This window comes from Paramormyrops kingsleyae, chromosome 1 (assembly GCF_048594095.1).
Source record: "Paramormyrops kingsleyae isolate MSU_618 chromosome 1, PKINGS_0.4, whole genome shotgun sequence".
Classification (NCBI taxonomy): domain Eukaryota; kingdom Metazoa; phylum Chordata; class Actinopteri; order Osteoglossiformes; family Mormyridae; genus Paramormyrops; species Paramormyrops kingsleyae.
In genome coordinates, this window is record NC_132797.1 from 34604704 (window position 1) to 34628495 (window position 23792).

The window sequence follows — 23792 nt, forward strand, 5'->3', positions numbered from 1 at the left end:
AAGGTACCGTCCCCAAGCACTGCTCCCCGGGCGCTTAATTAGCTGCCCCCTGCTATGTCACGAAAGTCACATATGGATCAAATGCAGAGGTCACATTTGGTTGTTGTGTGCTGTGGTGTGTTGACACTGATCACTAAATTCTAATTCTACATGGGTGGATGTATTTTTTTCCTTAACACTAGTCCCCTCTAGTGGTACATTAGCAATATAGCATTAGAGCCAATCTCATGTAATGCAGTAATTGACAATGGTTAAAACCATCCTCTGTATCCAGTATAGAGTAGCTGGGGGTTGGAGCTTATCCCAGGGCCACACTGCATGCTAGTGCATTGTAGTGCACACACACTGTATGGACAGTTTAGAGGTGCCAGGCCAATTAAGCTCACATGTCTTTGGCCTATGGGAGGAGACCGGAGAATCCTGTGTGAAACCAGAGAGAGGATTTAAACTCCATACCCACAGACAACGGCTGGACCTTTAACCATGAACCCCTGAGGTGTAAGGCAGCAGTGTTACCCCTTGAGGCCGCCCAACGGGGAAATGCATGCATGCATGCATCCATCCAACCATCCATCCATTTTCTGCCGCTTATCTGGGGTCAGGTCACGGGAGCGGCAGTCTAAGCAGGGATGCTCGGACTCCCTCTCACCAGCCACCTCCTCCAGCTCCTCCAGGGGGATACCAAGGCGTTCCCAGGCCTGCTGAGAGATGTTATCTGCCCTGGGGTCTCCTCCCGGTTGTACATTCCGAAAGCACCTCCCCAGGGAGGCGTCCAGGAGGCATCCTCGATAGATGCCCAAACCACCTCAACTGGCTCCTTTTGATACCACCCATCATTCGTGGTGGAGGGGTTTGCATGCATTTATGATCCTAGCAGCTATGTTGTCGGGGGCAATTGCCACTGGTAGAGAGGCAAGACTGAGCAGCCAGACTACATGCGGTTCATATTGACCCCCATGAAGAATAAAACCAAGGAGCGTGTTACTCCGCCTGGACTGGGGAGGCCAGGGCCTGGCCCTGGAGCCAGGCCTGGGGCAGGAGCTCGAAGGAGAGTGCTTGGTGGAGACCAATGGGGCCTGGCCGGGCAAAACCCCGAAGGGGTAACATGGGCCCACCACCTGCAGGGGGAGCTCTGGGGGTCGGGTGCAGTGTCTATTGGGTGCAGTGAAAGGCAGGGGGAGCTCTGGGGGTCGGGTGCAGTGTCGATCGGGTGCAGTGAAAGGCAGGGGGAGCTCTGGGGGGTCGGGTGCCGTGTCGATTGGGTGCAGTGAAAGGCAGGAGGAGCTCTGGGGAGTCAGGTGCAGTGTCGATTGGGTGCAGTGAAACGCTGGGGGAGCTCTGGGGGTCGGGTGCAGTGAAAGGCAGGGGAAGCTCTGGGGTCGGGTGAAGTGAAAGGCAGGGGGAGCTCTGGGGGTTGGGTGCAGTGAAAGGCAGGGGAGCTCTGGGGGTTGGGTGCAGTGAAAGGCAGGGGGAGCTCTGGGGGTCGGGTGCAGTGTCGATCGGGTGCAGTGAAAGGCAGGGGGAGCTCTGGGGGGGTCGGGTGCAGTGTCGATTGGGTGCAGTGAAAGGCAGGAGGAGCTCTGGGGGGTCGGGTGCAGTGTCGATTGGGTGCAATGAAAGGCAGGAGGAGCTCTGGAGTTCGGGTGCAGTGTCGATTTGGTGCAGTGAAAGGCAGGGGGAGCTCTGGGGGTCGGGTGCAGTGTCGATTGGGTGCAGTGAAAGGCAGGGGGAGCTCTGGGGGTCGGGTGCAGTGAAAGGCAGGGGAAGCTCTGGGGTCGGGTGCAGTGAAAGGCAGGGGGAGCTCTGGGGGTTGGGTGCAGTGAAAGGCAGGGGGAGCTCTGGGGGTCGGGTGACAGTGAAAGGCAGGGGGAGCTCTGGGGGTCGGGTGCAGTATCGATCGGGTGGCAGTGAAAGGCAGGGGGAGCTCGGGGTCGGGTGCAGTGTCGATCGGGTGCAGTGAAAGGCAGGGGCCTTGGTGGACCGTTGGCCACCAAAATGCAGGTATCTGGAAATAGGTTTCAAAGTGCTCTATGGAGAAACATAATTACTGTAAACAATACAACCATTACAACTTCTGAAATCACTAAACTACTGGCTGTGAATATTTTCTGTTATTCCTAATAATTCTAGGTGTATCCAGGTTTGTTCTGTGTGGTGAGAGCCAGGTACCTACGAAGGTGTATGATGTTCTGGAACATTCCGGATGGTTTGTATGTGTGTCTGCAGGATGTGGAGGCAAACACTGTGCGTCTGAAGGAGCACCAGCAGGATGTGCTGGTGCTGGAGAAGAGTCCCAGCGGCGTGCGGCCCTCCAGCAACGGCAGCACGGTGGCCCACTACAAGTAATGCCCTCCTCACTGTAACTGCCCTCTGGTTAATACCCCAAAGCCCCCTCAGCCTCTCGCATCAGACTCGGCGGCGTGTCTCACTTGAAGCTCCGGTATCTGTTTTCTGAGAGCTGCTGTCCCTTCAGCTGTTTTCCCTCCATCTTTGTCTGACCTAATGCCCCCCCCCCCCACCACCCTGGCTGGCTAAAGACACAGTATCCTGTCTGTAAGGGGCCAATAGGGGCTCCAGTTTGATGTGACAAACCGGAGGCTGTCAGGAAAAGTAATGGTGACATATTTCATTATTGACATGGATATTAACAAAACTTTACTTCATAGGTACAATGTAATGTCCGGAACACCAGAGAAGATACTAGAACATTTCCTTGAGACCATACGACTTGACTCACACTTCACAGAATTAGGTATTGGCTTCAGTTACTTATGTCATTACAAGCCACTTACTATGTGGTGCCATTTAGTCTATATTTCAAATTCTTCATATACACACATACAATGCTCTCACATTCACTATTTTACCTCACACACACACATAATACTCACATTCACTATTTGTGTGTGTGTGTGTGTGTGTGTGTAAGTTGTACAGTGTGTAAATGGCTTGTTTGTGTATGTGTGTGTGAAACCTTTATAGTGGTAAGTGGTGTGTGATTGTGTGTAAGTTTGTATTGATTATAATATAATATCAGTGTGTATGGCTGTGTCCATTATAATATCAGTGTGTATGGCTGTGTCCAGCCCTCCGTGACATCAGACGCTGTCCTCCTTGTCCCCACAGATCCAGCCCTGGATGACTTTGTGCTCACACACTGCGTCTTCCTCCCCAATCAGCAGCTGTGTCCGATGCTCATGGCCCAATATCCTTTCAGGTTCCTGTTTTTCCCTCTGGGCACTGGAATTGGGGTGGGGGGGGGTAGAAGCATACCTGACCTCCAAGTGCCTCAACCTTAACCGTTGCTCCACCTACCATGCTCAGATGTCCCAGGTCTCAGAGCAGGAGAGGCAGGACTACGCCCTCAGCAGCAAGCGGCGGGTGGTGCGCCTGGTGCTGCAATGGGCCTCCATCTATGGAGAGCTTCTCCAGGAGGAGGAGGCCTTGCTAGCTTTCCTGGAGGTCAGTCACTGGAAGCCCCCCTATCTCCTCTACATCTCAGTGGTCCTTCTATTCTATTCTATTCTTTCAGGGAAAGGTGTTCTACTGAAATAGTACAACACAATTTTGCTCAGACTTAAATGTAAGCAGGACCTTATGAGACTGAATTTGTTCAGTCTATTGCGATCTCTTGCAGAGCCTGATGACTCTCCCCCATTCCAGCAGTGTGTGTCCATCCTTTCTTCAAACGTGATCTCTCTTTGCCTTTCAGGAGTTGTACATGTCTGTGTCTGACGACTCCAGGACCATCCCGACCCTGAAGGACCTGCTCCCTGAACTGGAGAAGGTGGTGAAGCGCCAGTACGTATGCCCTTTGCCATTAGTTTGTTCTGCTCTGGAGATGCCCATTATGTCTGGGTGATGTTCTGCACATTTCTTGCAGTCATTGTAACTTCCAGTACTCTATTCCTTTAAATTTTCAGTTCAGAAGATACCAAGTCCACCCAAAAAAAGGTCAGCACAAACTGTTTCCTGTTCTTCACAGTTATGGTCATGCAGATAATAAGCAGATACGCTGAGAAAATGAAGACTACATGCAAAACCCAGGGTGTGGTTGGGTTATAGCTAGGAAGGGTGTCTAAGGCCTAGGGTGAGTTTGGTGTATAGCTAGGAGGGTGTCTGAGGCCCAGGGTGTGGTTGGCGTATAGCCAGGGTTCAGTGTTTGAGTAAGTCGTTCACCTGGGGCAGAGTGTCCCACATATGCATAAAGCAGGACAGCCCAACCCCTGCCCCTGGCTCTTCTGTAAATGTCAGAGCCTATCCTCAGCCTTTCCTGGTGGTCATGCTCACCCCCATGTGTCTTTCGTCTTAACAGAAAGCTGTGCTGCGACAGTTCAACACAGGAGAAGAGCGGCTTCAAAGGCAGCAGCCAATCAAAAGTAATGATGAAAGTGAGTGATCCCGTGGTAAACATGCTGCTGTAGCGAAGATAAGGATGAACTTGCAAGGATAGTCTGTTTGAAACTGCACTCAGGGTCAGCATAGACGCATAGACGCACTCAGCAGCAGCTAAAGCCCAGGGTGCAGTTGGTGTTTGTTACTCTTTGTCACTCATTTCCTGTGCCCTCCAGTGCTGCTCAAGATCTACTGCCTGGATCACACATACACCACCATCCGCGTGCCGCTCACCGCCACGGCACGTGAGCTGGCTGCCGCTGCTGCCGACAAGCTAGGTTTAACAGAGGATCTGCTCCTGGTGGGCCTGGGCTCGGCAGGAGGTGAGCAGGGTGGCGGCCGTCTTTGCAGTGCCTTAAATGATCGCTGCCTTTGCAGTGCCTTAAATGATCGCTGCTTTGCAGTGCCTGAAATGTTCACTGCCTTTGCAGTGCCTGAAATGTTTACTGCCTTTGCAGTGCCTGAAATGATCACTGCATTCAGCAATGTTGTTGCCTGCACGGAGCCTGTGCCTCTTTTTTTTCCTTTCATCACCAGGTCAGTTTACTGGGGAAAATTTCCCAGATGTGACACTTTAAATTTAAACATGGGGCTTGCTGGAAAGTCCCCAGTGCAATACTTAATTCCTGCTGCAGCTTAAAACATCCGGACCTTCCCTGTTAATTCTCTGTGCCAAAGTATATTGAACCACATCTACATGGGCTGCTCTTGGCCCATCGTTTCCTAAGGTCGGCAGTGTATGCTGAGCTTGACCCGAGTAATCAAGTATGCATCTGTTATTTCTGAATGTCACTACAAATTCAGCTCCTTTGGTACTATGACCTGTTGTCTGTTATTAGGAGTCTTTGTTTCTGTGGATGTCCACTGTGTTTATCATATGGTCAGTGTGATGGCAGGATTTGGCAGAAATTGCCGGAAAACAGTAATTCCTCTGTGGATGGTAATGAATAAATGCTTCCCAAGAGGAGCTATGACAGTACAACAGCCAAAATTAAACATCATTATATTTAACTGTGTGTATATGCAGGGAACAAAGTAACAGAAACATCCCATGGAAAATGACTTAATGAAATGAAAGTATCAGAATTTTAAATGTAGCTAGAAAGCTGAGTCATTAGGTTGAGTATTTTCACATTACATTCTTTATATTTAGCAAAAGCTTTTGTCCAAAGTGACATACAAGTGAGGCAGATAACACATTACAAACATACAGTACTGTGCAAACGTTTTAATCAAAGAAACTGATGTTTCAAATATCTTCATGGTGGTGTAAGGCTATGGTATCATGTCTGCCAAAATGTGTTAGCTTAGTCATTTCAAAAACTTTTACGAAGTCACCACAGTATTTGCAACAGCCGTCCAACGCACCAATGTATTTTTTTCCTCAACAAGTGGTGTCACTTTGTTGACTGAAGGGAGATGGGACATACAGTGGATTCAGAACATATTCCAACCTCTAAACATTTATCCAATTTTGTTGTGTTGCTATGCTAAAATTATTTTAAGTAATTTTTACATCATCAATCTACAGTCAATACTCCATAATGATAAAGCAAAAATTGGCTTTAAAAAAATTATTAATTCAAATAAAAAGCTGAAACATCACAGTGAATTAAATATTCAGAGCCTTTACACAGTACTTAGTTGAAGCACCTTTTGCAGCAATTGTTGCTATGATGTGACAAGCTTTTTACACCTGGATTTGGGGATTTTCTGCCATTCTTCTCTGCTGATCCTCTCAAGCACTGTCAGTTTGGATGGGAACTGTCAGTGGACAGCTAGTTTCAGGTCTTTCCATAGATGTTTGGTTGGGTTCAAGTCTGGGCTGTGGCTGGGCCACACCAGTGCATTCACAGAGCAGTCAGTAAGCATCTCCTGCATTGTCTTTGCTTCATTCTTACGGTCATTGTCCTGTTGGAAGGTAAACTTTTAGTTCAGTCTAAGGTCCTTAGCATTCTGGAGCAAGTTCTCATTAAAGACATCTCTGTACTTTATTCTGTACTTTGTTCTCTACTTTGTTCTGTCCCCTCGTCCCTGACTTGTCTCCCAGTCCCTGCCCCTGAAAAACACCCCCACAGCATCATGCTGTCACCACCATTCTTCACCACTGGTATTGCACGGGTGATGAGCAGTGCATGATTTCCCTTAGGCATGTCACTTATAATTGAGGGCAGACCATGGGTGTTGTTAGGTCCGATCGCTCAGGGCTATAGACCCGAGTATTTTAGCTCTGATCTTTCTTAAAAAAACAAAGTCAGGCCCTGGGTAAACTTGGCTTAGCTTTTCAATAGCTAGAAACTCCCCAGGGCCAGACATTTCAGTCTTGGTTTCATCAGACCATAGGACCTTGTTTCTCGTTGTCTGAGAATCCTTTGGGAGGCTTTAAGCAAACTCCAAGTGGGCTTTCATCTGTCTTTTACTAAGGCTTTTACTGAGCCCAGATCAGTGGCATGGTGCAGTGATAGTTGTCCCACTGGAAGTTTCTCTCATCTTCCCACCTGATCTCTGGAGCTCAGCCAGAATGACCATCGAGTTCTTGATCATCTATCTTACTAAGACCTTTCTTCCCCAGTTGCTGAGCTTGGCTGGACAGCCAGCCCTAGGAAGGGTTTTGGTTGTTCCAAACTTTTTCCATTTAAGAATAATGGATTCCAATGTGCTCTTGAGATACTCCAATACTGAAACAAATGTTGTAGTTGTAGTTATGTTGTCATATCTCAACCTCAATATAATCTCATGTCTCAGCTCTACATAGCAAAGGGTCTGAATACTAATGTCAATGTGGTGTTTCAGTTTTTTATTTTTAATTTGCAAACATTTCTTGGTTTGTCATTATGTGTTATTGAGGGTAGACAGATGAGGGAAAAATTTTAAATGATTTTAGCATAAGGCTGCAACATAACAAAATGTCAAAAAAGTGAATGGATCTGAGTAGTTTCTGAATGCACTGTAAGTCTTAAAGAGCCTTTATGGAGATGGAGGAGGAGATGGAGATGGCTGCCTGTCCACTGATGGACCTGAGGACTTGATGCAAGCGCCAATAGGGAGCCTGAGAAGACAGACACTGAGGGGAGTGACTTGAGAATCTTTAGGCTGAATGTATATCAGACAGACTGCCATGTTTTGAATCGACATTCGCAGTATGTCCACTCGTCTTTCTGGTCAGGGTCACAGGAGGACCTGCTGCCTGTCCCTGGGTACAGCACAGTGGTTTCTTCTGTGGCTTCATCAAGTGCCAGATTTAAACATCATTGAACCTTTTTGGGATGTTCTAGAGCACAAAGTATGAATCAAATTCAAACCTTCTCCATCTGACATTTTTTTTAACTTGAAGAATGGCCCAATATCCCATCACACACATCTCAGGGCTTCCATAAGGTTTCAAGGTATTGAAAATGATGCAAAGGGTGGCCTTACCCTGTACTGGATTCTTAATATTAATATATTGCTTGGAGTTTGCAAATTTTTTTTGTATGTGTGTTTGTATGTAATGTGTCTGTAAACTTCACATTCATTAAAGTAAATTCTTCAAGTTTTAAATTATATTTTTTGCATTTTTCATTTCTGAGCATTAATAGTCATGTAGAATCAGTTGAATGAAATGTTGTTTCACAAGGGTGTTCCAGCACTAGCATATTCAGATGACGTGATTATGCGATCTCTTGTTGTCCCAGACAAGATGGTGCTGAAACCCAATGACATTTCGGCATTCTTCACACTTGGCATCAATGGACGGCTGTTCATCTGCCCCAGAAACCAGCTCGTCTCACTGGTGTGTCCATCCCGCACTGGAAATGCATCATTCACGTTCACATGAAACTGAAAATCTGTCTGAACAGCATCGATTTAACTTACTATAAGATTACTCCATTTGGCTTCAATTATATGAAAGTCTAGTTAGGTAAGGCCAGTTAAATGAGATAAATAATGTTTTTAATAGAGCACAAAGACGAGTATTACTGCATTGCCTTATATTTTGCAGAAAACAATTTAAAACATTTTATGCAAATCTCAACTGGATCCAAAAAAATAGACCCCTGTAGGGGCTTAGAGAGGGACTTTATTTCCATTTTCTCTGCTCAAAAAGATTCAGCTGCTTTTTACACCATTGATTAATCATAAATTGAAAAGTAAAATCTTAGTTTTCATGTTCGGATGTTTTCTGTCCTCCTTATTTAGACTCCACTTCCAGAGCAGGAAGGGCCATCAACAGGATCAGTTGCTACCTTTGAGCTGATGAGCTCCAAAGACCTGGCCTACCAGATGACCATCTATGACTGGGAGCTCTTCAACTGTGTACACGAGGTGCTGGCCAATATCAACTCCTCGTCGCTTATTTTGAGCTTAAAATAGCAGGCAACGCTAAAAGCCAGTGAATCCATTGTCCTTTTACTAGTGTGCTGGCAATGTTTTTGCTGTTGTTCCTTACATGCCATGTCACATGACCACTCACACCAGCCCTGAATCCCTCTCCACAGCTTGAGCTGATGTACCACACGTTTGGGAGGCAGCGCTTCAAGAAGACCACAGCCAACCTGGACCTTTTCCTCAGGAGGTTCAACGAGGTTCAGCTGTGGGTGGTGACTGAGGTCTGCCTATGCTCCCAGCTCAGCAAACGCGTGCAGCTGCTCAAGAAGTTCATCAAGATCGCCGCCCAGTGAGTGAGCTCTTACGGAGCATGATGCCTTCCCTGGAACAAAACACGCTTCCCCACAGCCAGTGTTGGTCAACCTATTAGGCAACACGGGCGGCTGTGTAGGGCACCGTCTTCTGGGGCTGTACTCATTTAACAACCGCTAGCCAAAGTGATACAGTGGAAGTGAATCCGTAACTCTGAAATTCTTTCATTGTGTTTAGGTGATGGTACTCCATAACCTTTAGATGTACCCTGCCGTTCATGCTATGTTTATTTAAATGTATTCAGACCTGCTGCAGAAAAATAATTTTCACGCTGGACACAGCAGAGTTTTCTTTATCCCCATACCACCAAGACAAAGCACGGATGATCTGAGATATGCGCCTGGTCTCCATGTTTGACGGTGACAGCATTAGCGACTGACATAGCAACAGGCACGTCAGCTTGTTTCCTGCTGGACTGACAGACATCGGGGTGGTTTCTGTCCGTGTCGTTCCAGCTGCAAGGAATACAAGAATCTAAACTCCTTCTTTGCCATCATCATGGGGATGAGCAACCCGGCTGTGAGCAGGCTGACTCAGACGTGGGAGGTAGCCTTTGCTTCAGTTTACCTTTTACTCTGCTGGCCACCATGATTGGCATCATTTACTTAAGCTTTTACTTAAAGTCACCCGATTCGGAAAGGTGTACGTAAAGGTGACCTCTAGTGAGACCTGCCAATGTATTAGCTGCGTTTCTTCCATGTGTGTAAATATGTACATTATACAGGCAGCCAAACCAGTATGCATTATTAAATGGATTGTGATGGATAGAAAGCTGTGCTCACATGTATGTTTTACAGTAAAACAACAGGGGATCTCTTAAACCTGTCCGTCTCTTTTTTCTTTTTTTTTTTGGCAGAAGCTTCCTAGCAAGTTTAAGAAGTTCTATGGGGAGTTTGAAAGCCTACTGGTGAGTCAAAAAAGAACGGCAGAGCATTTGGGGCAACTTCCTGCGTGACTTTGGTTCTACACGCTTTAACTGCAAACAAACGATGCGATTCACTGTTTACACGAAAACAAAAAGTGTCCAAGTGCCAGTGCTTTCTGGAAGTTGATGTCACTCATGTGCAGTGTGACATGTAGGGATGTGCATATCGTTTAATAAACAATTAAGCCTCGCAAACGCTGTGTGTTGATACTGATTGGCTGCTGTATAATATTGAGGAATTGGTAACTTTTCCTTTACTTGGAACTCTACTGTAATTTGCAACATTGCATCATATGGGTTGCAACATTAAACCCAGACAAACTGTTGATTTTTAGAAAACCGCCAAAACACCCGGATGGGGCCCCAAAAAGAGGATGTGTCCTGGGAAATCCAGACGTATGGCAACCTTAACAAACTTTAGCTTAGTGTTTTATAACTTTTGTTGAAAAGACTTATGTACACATATATTGTGTCAGTTGTGTGTAGATTGTAAATGAGAGCTGACTGTAAGGTTACTATATGTCTGGATTTCCATGGACGTAAATTTTCGTTTTACAGGGTGTTTAGGGAAAGCTTATTAATATTCATAAGAAGCACTGCCTGATTGGCCAGTGAATATGAAAAACCATTAATATTCTGATCCCGGACACATCCTCTTTTTTATCTCACCAAATATGGTAACTCTATACACACTTACACCTGCCCTTCAGGCGCGATGTGAAAATAGAGGGGAAAGAGGAGAAATTGTCAATAAGTAGAGCAAGTTTGGGTTCTTCTTGCGGTGTATGCAGAACTGCAGGTGGATAAGATGAGATTTTTTTTAGGCCATTCGAAGCTAAAGCTTTAATTAAGTCTGCAACGTTCTGAATTTGGCTAAAGTAGATATCCTGTGCCATGTATCATTGAGCTAATCTGTCAGTGCTTCTCTGTAAATGAATCAGCTGTAAGGACTTTGTGGGATGAGGTGACTGCAGCTACGGCTTGGTAACTGTAGGTGTTTAATGACGCAGGACCCCTCGCGAAACCACCGTGCCTACAGACTCACCATGGCCAAGCTGGATGCACCCATAATCCCCTTCATGCCACTGCTCATTAAAGGTAAGGGCACGACGTGCCAGTCACCTGCGGCATGTGCCATTGTGTCAGCCGCTGTGGGCATTCATAGTGTTGGGGTACCTGCCTGCTCTGCCCTTTGGTTACTGTGGCCCTCCCCTCGGGGTAAACATCACCCTGCATGATCAATATAGATCTCTGGAAATTAAAATGAGAATCCTAGATAGGATTCCTTAAGTCATCACACTGCTCTTGTACTCCCAAAAAATATTTAAATTTCACATATTTATCAGTCATCCAATATGGCACTATGGCTGGCAGAACTGAGTCCGTCCCAGGAAGCATGACACCTTCGATCTGTAGTAGGTCACATATACAGGCACAAACTCCATGGGCAATTAGCCTAACTACATGGCTTAGGACTGCAAAGGTAAACTAGGGAGACACATGGACAATATAAAAACTCCATACACAAGAGGGTCAGGAGGGTTCGAACCCACAGCCATGGAGTCGTGAGGTCACCATGCCGCATTCCTGTTTCTTATAAAGGTTTTAAAAATCAGCTAAATATTGATTACTCTGTTTGGGGACAGTATCCTACAAAAAACTTAATAAATGGATGGAATGGGACTGTACAAATATTATGCAACATCCATAATTTTATTCACTGGTGATTATGCTGTAACTGCAGATTATTGGATTGCGGCCTACTTTCAAACTCCCACTTTCCAGATTTATTATGCAATAAATTAATGTCGTCATTATCATTACAGATACGACTTTCACCCATGAAGGAAACAAGACATTTATTGACAATCTGGTTAATTTTGAGAAAATGGTGAGTATTTACGCCCACATTGCATTGCATTGCAGTCCCAGGTGAGGGCAGCAGGTGTTACTGTTTTATCCTACAGCGTTTGTGTCTCTTTGTATTCTATATCTAAGTAAATGTAAGAAGTGAGTTTCTCTGTGAGCTGTTCTGTTGTTCCGCAGAGGATGATTGTCAACACGGTGCGGACGATGCGGTACTGCCGGGGCCAACCTTTCAGTAAGCCACGCCTACTGCGGCACAGTATCTGTCCCTAAGGGGGGGGGGGGGGTAGTTATTGTTTCCTGACGACACATGTCTTGTTTTGTTTTCACTACCTGTTGCCCCCCCACCCATAATGAATCTGTTCTCTGTCTCGACTGGGGACAGTCTTGCATACCCATATTGTATCTGTCTTGCAAATACAGACACACACACACGCACACACACACGCACACACACACACACCAGTAGGCCGAATTATATAAATTAGCATCTTTTTTTCTAAGGACGGAAGTTAGTGTTCATGGACCATTCATGCCGTTTAAGCTGCCACATCTTATGAAGTGTCCTTCTTACGTAGCATAGAATGATATGCCAAAACATTATTGTAGTTGAGAAGCCTGGGGCCTTTCTGACTGAAATGGAAATATCTATAGTTAATATTTGGTTGTCCCATCTCCTCCCACAGATCTGGATGCTTCCCTGGCCAGTAAGAACCACCAGGAGGTCAGGAGCTACGTGCGGCAGCTTCACGTGATTGACAGTCAGAGGGCCCTGTCCCACCTCTCCCATAAACTGGAGCCCCGCAGGGCATAGGCTGTTACAACATAACACTCGTGGTGCTGCTCCAAACATAACCTTGCTTGATGTGTAATGCCCCGCCCACCTCATCCAAGCCCTACCCCCAACCACAAGACGACACCCCCAGATTCTGCAGCACATGGGGACATGAGTTCAGTGGAAGCCTTTTCAGGTGTTCCAATGAAATTGGTATCTTCATTGATTGTTTACAGCAAGCAGCATGGAGAAGCAGTGGGCTCCAGAGATGTTCAGAGTTGTGCCTGCACAAATAATTATTCCGGATTGTTCTGAAACAGCATCCAGAAATTTTGAAAACATGGAGTTCCTGTTCTGTCATTTTCCAAATGTGTCTGTAGATCAGAATTAGAAAGTTTCTTTGGTTGGCAGATAAATTTCTTCGATTGGCAGATAAACTGGCTTAATATCAGTTATACTCTTAAACAATGCTTGGATAAAAAAATTGTCTTCCAGATGGTTGACATAACAAATGAATTTCACTATACTTTTTCCTCACGGAGTGTGTGGATCAGGCTGCATTAACTCAAGAGTGTTTTTTTTGTGTTTTATACCGTGATTTAATACTGTGATATAATGACCATTAAAAACAGGTCTTTTGACTTCCTCTCGGGGGTATAAAGCCAGTTATGTGATAGTCGCTGAGCATTATGTCACTCACCCAAGCACTTAGCACAATCCATGTGCCTGTTCATTAATTCATATTTACAAATATTTTCGTTTCCATGATTATCACACACGTAATGTAGGCTATTACCATGGATGTCATCATTCAATGCATTTACACTGAAGAGGACCTTTTTTATGGAGGAAATGTACTGATTACACGTTGTGGGGTATTGGCTACAAATGGGGGCCTATTTGGATTTTTATTGTATGTGTATGGTGTAAATAATGTAAACCTATTAAATGTATTGCCTGAAAAAAATGTTGTTGCTTAATAATTTTGCTTAGTTGTGCAACCACTATGCTTTATTTTACCGAGGAGCGGAGTGAAGGATTTCTCGCTTTCTCCTCCAAGGGGAGCTGTTGTCATCTGATTTTGTTTGCACAGTTTCGAAATTCGGGACTATATTGGTATAGTTGTGGTTCAGGAAGAAGTGCAGCCGCCGGAGAAACCAGCGTGGATCTTCACGAGGTTCGTCTTCTCTTAAGTTTAGACACTGATTTCCCACGATTGTGAGCCGGCTTGTGGAATCACCTACAGAAAACTGAAAAGGTATGTTTGCAGATTGAATCTCCTTTAAGTGGTTATAGCGACGAAAAACCCATGTAAACTTTTCTCATCGACCGGAATGCTGTACGGATCGCTGGGAGAGATTTGATACTGCTACGCGTTTTACAGTGCTCAATGTTCCCATGGTTTCTGCTAGTACTGGCATTTCCAGGTTGATCTGATAAGAAAGTGTCACGATTGTTAGCATTTAAAGGCAAATGTCCCCCGGATGTCCACTTTCTGTTTGACAATGCCGGGTAATTCTAGTTCGTCAAGATATGCATGTTATTGCAGACACGTAAAGGTAAGAGACACTCCCCGTAAGTGAAGTTTACTTTGGTCTGATTAGTTTAATCAGTATAGGTTTTATTTATTGTTATGAATTATTTTTTTTCTTTGGTGTGAGATCTCAAAGATGACAAAAAATACTTAAGATCGCTCCGTTGTGTGAATTACAATAGGCCGGATAAAGGCGTGTTTTGTGTTAATATCCCAGGCACCTTAAAAAAGGCAGCCGGGCATGTTCGCATTTGACCACAACTTCCCTTATTGATGGTTTATTTCATTATTTCTTGAGTAGTGCTTGAGTAATAATGGAATAAACTTCACTTCTCTTATAGACGTTCATATACAGTATGACATTTCCTAGCTTTTCACCGATGTACTATATATTTTTAATCACGCCCGCGGGCACCTCTGCGCTTTAGTGCCGAGCAACTCCAGGGTTGTCCGTTCGAGTCCCATCTTCGCCCTGTATGCATGAGATTGTCACTATTTTGTTTTTGTAACATATATCTTTGTTAATCCAATTATTCTTATTAAATATTCTCTTCATATACTGCTCAAGGGATAGAGGGTTCACTGGTACGTATAGCTGGGGTTCAAATCCAGCCTCCGCCATGTGTGCGTGGAGTTTCTGTGATCTCTCCATATCATGCAGGCTTCCTCTGCGAGTCACTGCATTCAGGTTAACCTGCATCGGTAATTTGGTCGTAGCGGAGTCACTGCTTATACCTAAATGTAACTGGAGGGTGGTACACCCAGTAAGACCATGGGTTTCACTCTGTGACAATGAAGGCATTTTCGGCTGGCCTGAATACCCCCTTAAAAAGCACCATCACAAAGCAAGGCTGGAAATCATATGATGCCATAACCAGACAGTAGTTTTCTGAATTGTATTATTATTATTATATCAGATTGGTCTGAATTGTCACATAGAAATAATGGAAATGTGCATGTAGAGTTTAGTGTCTGTTTTGGGGTTTGTATGCAGTGACCACTGCAGGCTGAGCCACATGGCTGTAACCAGTATGATGTCATTTGTGTGTTACGATCCCCGGTCTAGGGTCAGGGACCGCCAGAAAGGTAAGGGATAGGGAAAGGGGAAGACAAGACAACCAGGGAATAAGGGAACGGGAACAAGGGACACAAGAGGTTCTTTTTTTATGGTTTTTTTTATTTTTCACAAACACGTTCACAAACACGAGGTGCAACGAACTTCGGGAGTGATCTATGCCAAAACAACAAACAAAAACAGCTAAACGAACACGTCCCAACTAAGCTAATACCTAAGTGAAAACAAGTAAACAAATGACAAATACTACGCCTGACTCCCTAACCAAAAACACACAATAACCACGATCCGCAAAACCAAAAAGCAATCACTCCTTACGCACCAAAATGAGACAAACAAACAGCCAGTACACAAGGACAAGAAGTCACAGTATCCGAGGGGGCGAGCAAAGGAGAATAGTCGAGAGCCGGGCGAGAGATCAAAACCAGTAAATCAATAAACCAAAGCGACAGTACCCGAGAAGGGGAAAAAGCGAAAGCCGTAGTCAAGAAAGAAAGCAGTCATACACAGTAATCCAAATATCCAACAAACAATCCAATAATCAAGCAATGAGCAGAGCTCATCACACGTTGTGCTGTAGTATCTGTTTCCCATACGCATGGGGGTTTAAATAAATGTTTCTCACGTTCAGAATGATATCACTAACTTTTGTTCCTCTTTATCTCCATTAACCAAAATAGGCTGTTTGTAATGTGCTATTTGTGTCACTTGTATGTGGCTTTGGACAGAAGTGCTAAATAAATAATGTAAATGTAAGTCCGTGGGTCCATGCTCCTCCAGATGTTGAAAATATAGCAAAATGTTTGTGGGTTTTAGTCATGTGACCATGGCACAGAGCGAGTGAGAGAGAGCACATGCCTGGGGTACCATTGGCCTCATGCCACCTGACAGAGGATCCTCGTCGTCCACGTGGTCTTGGTGAGGCCCTGGGAAGGCGTTGTGGGTCAAAGCAGGTGGAACTTGCCGGAAAAGCTCTGGTCCTGGTTGAGTTCATAAGAGGAGGTTATGCAGGGGTATCAGACTGGGGATTGAAGCCTGAGCTGGAGGGTTACTGTCCTGGCGTGAAGGTTTACCCCTGCTGTGTGGAGCTGAGGGTGTACACCTCACCCAGGAATCACAGGCCTGTCTCCCAAAAAGCCGGCTTGGAGTGTGTCCTCTGTGCCTTGTTTTGCTGCTTTTCTTAAGCAGATTTTCGGTGTGTTTCTCTCCTGCCAGTCCCAGGGGGTCATTATGCCATGTCGGCTGGCGGCGTCTCCTTCGTGCAGATCCGGTTCAACGACATCATCTTCTACGAGAATTGCGGCGGGGGCAGCTTTGGCAGCGTCTACCGTGCCAGATGGATGTCGCAGGACAGAGAGGTGGCGGTGAAGAAGCTGCTGAAGGTGGACAATGAGGTACCCCTAATGAATTTTCGGTGATTATTAATTGCCTGTGTAATGAACACTTTAACCTCCTCCACGCTCGGCGGGTCTGTGCAGGCTGTGTAGATGTAGTGTCTCTCTGTGCTGAAAGGCTCTGGTGCAGGAAGGTCATCTTCCTCCTGACGGTGTATTAGGCCCAATTAGGGATCCATATTAGGTTCCCAGTCTTCTTATATCATCTGAATCAGGCGATTCTTCCCTTTGTTTTTATCACGTCTCAGGTTAACGTGTCAGATCACAGTTATTTCAGCGACACTTTACTGTAAACGTGTAGGCGGCGTGTCGAGACACATCCCGCGCAGCTGGTTAACGCTGTCCTCAGCGCCCCTCTGTTTTGATGCCTCTCGCGGTGCCTTTGACAGTTTACATTCCTGCGTGTTTTGTGCCCCTAGGTGGAAATCCTCAGCGTTCTCAGTCACAGAAACATTATTCAGTTCTACGGAGCTATTCAAGAGGCACCCAACTACGCCATCGTCACAGGTAAGGCTGCGTTTTCTGTCCCCTTTGTGAAGTATGTGCCTGTCTTATCCTAGGATAAGCGTGAGCTTAACAGCAATAATCAGCCCGCTGTTTGCACGCCTCTGCTTGTCATCTGCGTTGAGATGGCTTGTAGTCTGCTTTACGGTACCGTTGCCACTGTTCAGAGCTCTTGTAAGATCACACCAGGGATGCTACTATGGAAGCCATCAGGTCACCAGCTATTCCAGGGGGGGCCCATTTCACTCAGGTCCTGTCTGTCCGCCGTCTCCATGTGTTTTGCTGATTTTGAACAAACTCATTGTGTTTATTTCATGCAGCCAACAAAGGGTTTTGTTTTAGACTTTTTGTCTTGTTTCTTTTCATGAAAATTTTGTAGTTGATCTGTGTGACATTTAAACAAACATCTTAATTTTCAAAGTAAGCAAGGATATTATACAAACATTTATCATGTCCAATTTTTAGTACTCGTCAAACGACGAAACCAAATGAATGCTGTCCATAATTTTGTTGCCGTTTGATGTCAATTTGTAATACTGAAAGTAATACTGAAATATCATTGCTATATTCATCTGCAGCCACCACCATCTGCTAGTTTAAGATCTGTGGCATTCAGGTTAACGTTTTTGGTTGAAGTACTGGAGCATAAGGACATAAGAAATTTACAAACGAGGGGAGGCCATTCGGCCCATGAAGCTCGTTTGACAGCTGAGGGACACTGTGATTGAGGACAGCATTTTTAATTAGGACATCAAAGGGGTGCGGCTGGTTTGGAAATGCAGATCAGATCCTGTCTCCTTCCCTGTGCACTTTCCACGTGTAGCATCACTGTTTCTGAGAGGAGACCCTCACTAAGAAGATCTTCAACCCTAGTGGGCTCCTTTTGATGTTTCTCCAAAAAGGCTTTAAGATCCGTGCTGCAGGGCTCATAAACTGAGAGGGATTTCTCTCTTTTTATAAAACAAGTTGGCAGGTGTTGATTGCAGAGCAGGACCATCTATCCCATATATAAAGGAGTCAGTTTCATCATCCCTTCTGACAGCTGCCATGTGATTATGAGACATTTCACTAGTTATTCCTCTGTTTATCAAAGCAAAATCCAATTAGTGCCAGGTAAAGGAAAATGTTTGCAGGAGGCTTGACCCTGGAATTACTACAGCCATAAGAGCAATTATAAATGATCTGTCATGGTTTATGTATTAGTGACATACACCCGTGCTTTATAGCATGTGATATTCATCAGGAAAGCCTTTGTTTGACTGATACCCCAGGATGGCTCCAGTCCCGCAGGAGACTGTTAATGATTACCAGCAATCTTTGTCCATAAGCCCCAAGCTAAAATGAAATATTGAATCAAGTCATTATATGCTCTCACTCTATTGCCATTGTTTGATTTATTTTGGGAAACTTAATTCAGGCAAAAAATGTGGAGCTGTTTATACGAATTGTACCATTTAATTTTGCCATTTCTGAACAGATTCATTTGAAAAAGTAACATGTGATTTTAAACCCCCAAGGCTGAAGTAAAATTTAAAGAGCAGTCTTCCTGGGGTGGATGAGATTGCTTTTTTTCATAGACTTGTCAGGAAGTTTCAACATTGAAGTACTGAGCAAAAGGTTATAGGGAGATAATTATCTGTGGAATGTGCCCGTACACGTGTGTAAAGTACAGTGTTTTCCTGATAATAAAGGATATCACTGATTTACTAGAAGTGTCCTGGTGACCAGAAGATTTTCATAGAACCACTGTCAGGTGAGGCCAGGTCAGGTTGGGGAGCATGCGCTGGTGCAGCGTGTTGTACCGCATGACGGAATGCCTCGGGATCCCCTGCATCACTGTGGCTGCATCAAGTGATACAGAATGATCACATTTGCCATCTGCGCTGAGCTGGGGTGAGGTTGCAAGTAGTCGCGGTCTGGGAATGACTCTTATACTGTCTCGAGAAAGATGACAGCTGGGATTTTTTCCCCCAGAGTCTCTGCTTTTGTGTCAGGTCATTTGCGTGATTTAAGCCTGTGTTTGTCAGGGCGTGCGGGGATTTGCATTAGCCCAACAGCAGCTTCCTGGCTTCCCATCATTGGCTCGTTCTCTCAGTCGGCTCTGCCTATTGGTGAATTACAGACCTGAGGTGATTCATAGTGGAGATAGCAGTGGTTTGTTTTTGAACACACTTGGTTTCCGTCTGACCCCCGGCCTGACTGTGTGACCTCCCACGGCTCTGGTGTATATTCTCTACAGTCAACTCCAGCAGTGCCCAAGAAAGTGGGGTAAAAACATTGCATTAACTTTCGAGGAATCTTTCAAGAATATGTAGAGCAAAATTATTTGCACCACTGAAGATTACCTTAAATAACACCAAAGACATTTGCATTCTTGATGGAGAAAAGATGTCTTTATATAGCTCCTGTTGCACAGGATGTAATTGGTTGTCTGTGAGTACCTCCTGTTTTGCTGGGATATGTAGGTATCACATAGGTGCAAAATCCCTTTGTCATTCATCAACATAATGATGACACTTTATTGATCCCAGGGGTTCAAACCGGTGACCTTCCGGTCAGCTTAGCCTGCTGAGCCACATGTTGCCCTTTGGGTAAATCAAAATGAGATTAATGATTAATTTTTACAGATTAGGTGGCCGTTATAGATAGAGAAATTGTTAGAAATACCATTGCGCACAATTAGGGCAATTATTAAAAAATCAATAGATATGGAACATCTGAAAATTTACTTGGATGAAGACACATCAGCACACTGCCTCTATGCACTGTGAGACTTATGGTGAGAGATATGGAAAAAAAGAAACCAAACCAGTTTCTGAACTGCATTGCTTGAATCTCAGGGCTGTAATACAGTGGTGCCTGCGATTCACCAACGCTGTGGTCTACGAACAAATTGATTTGCAACCAAAAATTTTGTGAAAAAAATGCATTGGTTTGCGTACAAAATTTGGTCAACGAACAGATTCCTCAACCGGATTCCTTTTTTATACTAGTGTATCACCGGCAGGGCGCATGTCCCAGCATGCCCCAGCATGTCCCAGCATGCCCTGCGTGCAATTGTAAAAAGAAGGACTACAACAGGCAACCAACGCACGGAACCCAAATGCACAGACGAAAAACACAAAGTTGTCAGACACCGAACTGCAAGATGCACACATGGTGGAAGATTTACTCACGCTAAATACATGCGAGGATTGGACCGGGTACACACAAGTCACGGGCAAACAATAGGGAAATGCAACCATTAACAACAACAACAATGCAAGGGCTTTCAGGACTGTTAATAAAGAGCGTGATTTCCCCAGCATGCAATCTCCATGCAATCTCCGCGATGCCTCGGTCCGCCCGTGCCCACACTATATTGTTTTTCTTTAGAGTTTTTACTATAAAATCCAGAAAATTAATTAACAAAAATTATTATTTGGTAGGGTTGTGAACAAATTAAATGAATTTCAATGCTTTCTTATGGGAAAAATTTCCTTGGTTCGCGTACAAATTGGTTCACAACCACTTTCCTGGAACAGATTGTTACATGAGACAGAGATGGAACTCTTTTGGTAATGCACACCACTTACACGCCTGGCAAACAAGAGAGGGACTGCCTACAAAGGCAAGCACCTACTGCCTACGGTCAAATACGGTGGTGGGTCTTTATGAAGGTCAACTGTATCATGAATTCCAAAAACTACTGGGACATTTTAGCCAAAAATTTAGCGGTTTTTCCGTTTGAAAAAAAATACAGGGTTTTTGCACTACTGTTTTAGCTCAGAATATGATTAATTGGATTTGTGGTTCATTTCATACATTAATATTTACATTCATATTTGTATTTGTGTGGGTTACCAATAATTCTGGAGTTGACTGTATAAGGGCCCCCAGAGTTATTAATAATGAGTCACATAAAGGACTCATTGGAAGATACTCACATTGACGAACTTAAAGGCCTCTGTGTTGATCACAATGGATGATATTCAGGCTGAGGCACATAAAGGACTGTGTGATCCCGATGGAGGATACTCACATTGACGTGCTTACAGTACTCAGCGTGTGATCCCGATGGAGGATACTCACATTGACGTGCTTACAGTACTCAGCGTGTGAACCCGATGGAGGATACTCACATTGACGCGCTTACAGTACTCAGCGTGTGAACCCGATGGAGGATACTCACATTGACTGACATAAAGGACTCGGCGTGTGATCCCGATGGAGGATACTCACATTGACTCACATAAAGGACTCGGCGTGTGATCCCGATGGAGGATACTCACATTGACTCACATAAAGGACTCGGCGTGTGATCCCGATGGAGGATACTCACATTGACGCGCTTACAGTACTCAGCGTGTGAACCCGATGGAGGATACTCACATTGACTGACATAAAGGACTCGGCGTGTGATCCCGATGGAGGATACTCACATTGACTCACATAAAGGACTCGGCGTGTTTATCCCGATGGAGGATACTCACATTGACTCACATAAAGGACTCGGCGTGTGATCCCGATGGAGGATACTCACATTGACTCACATAAAGGACTCGGCGTGTGATCCCGATGGAGGATACTCACATTGACTCACATAAAGGACTCGGCGTGTGATCCCGATGGAGGATACTCACATTGACTGACATAAAGGACTCGGCGTGTGATCCCGATGGAGGATACTCACATTGACTCACATAAAGGACTCGGCGTGTGATCCCGATGGAGGATACTCACATTGACGCACTTACAGTAGTCAGCGTGTGATCCTGATGGAGGATACTCACATTGACGCGCTTACAGTACTCAGCGTGTGAACCCGATGGAGGATACTCACATTGACGCGCTTACAGTACTCAGCGTGTGAACCCGATGGAGGATACTCACATTGACGCGCTTACAGTACTCAGCGTGTGAACCCGATGGAGGATACTCACATTGACTCACATAAAGGACTCAGCGTGTGATCCCGATGGAGGATACTCACATTGACACACTTACAGTACTCAGCGTGTGAACCTGATGGAGGATACTCACATTGACTCACATAAAGGACTCAGCGTGTGATCCCGATGGAGGATACTCACATTGACTCACATAAAGGAATCAGCGTGTGATCCCGATGGAGGATACTCACATTGACTCACATAAAGGACTCAGTGTGTGATCCCGATGGAGGATACTCACATTGACTCACATAAAGGAATCGGCGTGTGATCCCGATGGAGGATACTCACATTGACTCACATAAAGGACTCGGCGTGTGATCCCGATGGAGGATACTCACATTGACTCACATAAAGGACTCGGCGTGTGATCCCGATGGAGGATACTCACATTGACTCACATAAAGGACTCGGCGTGTGATCCCGATGGAGGATACTCACATTGACTCACATAAAGGACTCGGCGTGTGATCCCGATGGAGGATACTCACATTGACTCACATAAAGGACTCGGTGTGTGATCCCGATGGAGGATACTCACATTGACGCGCTTATAGTACTCAGCGTGTGAACCCGATGGAGGATACTCACATTGACGCGCTTACAGTACTCGGCGTGTGAACCCGATGGAGGATACTCACATTGACGCGCTTACAGTACTCGGCGTGTGAACCCGATGGAGGATACTCACATTGACGCGCTTACAGTACTCGGCATGTGAACCCGATGGAGGATACTCACATTGACGCGCTTACAGTACTCAGCGTGTGAACCCGATGGAGGATACTCACATTGACTCACATAAAGGACTCAGCGTGTGATCCCGATGGAGGATACTCACATTGACGCGCTTACAGTACTCAGCGTGTGAACCTGATGGAGGATACTCACATTGACTCACATAAAGGACTCAGCGTGTGATCCCGATGGAGGATACTCACATTGACTCACATAAAGGAATCAGCGTGTGATCCCGATGGAGGATACTCACATTGACTCACATAAAGGACTCAGCGTGTGATCCCGATGGAGGATGCTCCTGTGCTTTCTGGTCCCGTCTTCACTTTCACAAGAGTCATCTCTTTAACTGAGGAGATACTGACGAGAGATGGTGTGATTTAAAAATATAATGAAAGCAAATCAAAACTTATACAAGGTTATCGGGACAATCAAAGCAATGAGTTGCCACTCATTTTTACGTATTATAAAGATGATATTTTTGTGTTTTGTAACAGAATATGCAAGCAGAGGTTCGTTGTATGAGTATCTGTCCAGCATTGAGAGTGAGCAGATGGACATCAGACAAATCATGACCTGGGCCATGGAGATAGCCAAAGGTAGGAGGCATTCCCGACCTCTTTGTTGTTCGTGTAATCGATCAGCTGATGGCTGAAGTGCAGGTTCTTACCTTCTGTGATTCGAGCTTCTGCTTGAAGTTGTAAATCAACCTTCCATCCATTTTCCATCACTGCTTATCCAGGACAGGGTCTCAGTGACCCTGGAACCTACACCAGGCAGATATGCAAACTCCACACACGGGACCAGGGATGCCAATGGGTCCCACAACGCTGGAGTTGTGAGGCCAAATAAGCCACCTACCCAGTTATAAATGCAAAACTAATTATCAGAACAGTATGGTGGCATTTTTTCAAGTTGTTTATTAATGAATCTGGTGCATCTATACCTGCTCATAGTGCAGCATAGCCATAATAG

General features: G+C 45.2%; 2 protein-coding genes across 11 annotated transcripts in view; both read left to right on the plus strand.

Annotated features, from left to right (window-relative positions):
- LOC111840792 (rap guanine nucleotide exchange factor 4-like) overlaps positions 1-13608 on the plus strand; it is a 42070-nt gene extending 28462 nt beyond the window's left edge. For 6 of the 7 annotated variants that reach the window (XM_023806027.2, XM_023806030.1, XM_023806032.2 and 3 more), the window contains 17 exons: positions 2227-2342; positions 2667-2752; positions 3127-3205; positions 3312-3462; positions 3713-3801; positions 3924-3954; positions 4316-4391; positions 4572-4718; positions 8070-8167; positions 8575-8700; positions 8874-9052; positions 9531-9621; positions 9932-9982; positions 11011-11098; positions 11827-11891; positions 12047-12101; positions 12553-13608. In XM_023806027.2, the coding sequence (XP_023661795.1) occupies positions 2227-2342; positions 2667-2752; positions 3127-3205; positions 3312-3462; positions 3713-3801; positions 3924-3954; positions 4316-4391; positions 4572-4718; positions 8070-8167; positions 8575-8700; positions 8874-9052; positions 9531-9621; positions 9932-9982; positions 11011-11098; positions 11827-11891; positions 12047-12101; positions 12553-12680 (1656 nt within the window). In that variant the 3' untranslated portion in view covers positions 12681-13608. Of the gene's footprint in view, positions 1-2226; positions 2343-2666; positions 2753-3126; positions 3206-3311; positions 3463-3712; positions 3802-3923; positions 3955-4313; positions 4392-4571; positions 4719-8069; positions 8168-8574; positions 8701-8873; positions 9053-9530; positions 9622-9931; positions 9983-11010; positions 11099-11826; positions 11892-12046; positions 12102-12552 lie in introns of those variants that run through there. The other variant, XM_072714538.1, reaches the window with a different exon arrangement.
- A 69-nt stretch (positions 13609-13677) lies between these two features.
- map3k20a (mitogen-activated protein kinase kinase kinase 20a) overlaps positions 13678-23792 on the plus strand; it is a 34226-nt gene continuing 24111 nt past the window's right edge. The window contains exons 1-4 of one of the 4 annotated variants that reach the window (XM_023805826.2): positions 13678-13899; positions 16466-16644; positions 17064-17151; positions 23315-23416. In XM_023805826.2, coding sequence (XP_023661594.1) covers positions 16486-16644; positions 17064-17151; positions 23315-23416 — 349 coding nt within the window. In that variant the 5' untranslated portion in view covers positions 13678-13899; positions 16466-16485. Of the gene's footprint in view, positions 13900-13970; positions 14201-16465; positions 16645-17063; positions 17152-23314; positions 23417-23792 lie in introns of those variants that run through there. The other 3 variants (XM_023805827.2, XM_023805825.2, XR_011992409.1) reach the window with 3 other exon arrangements.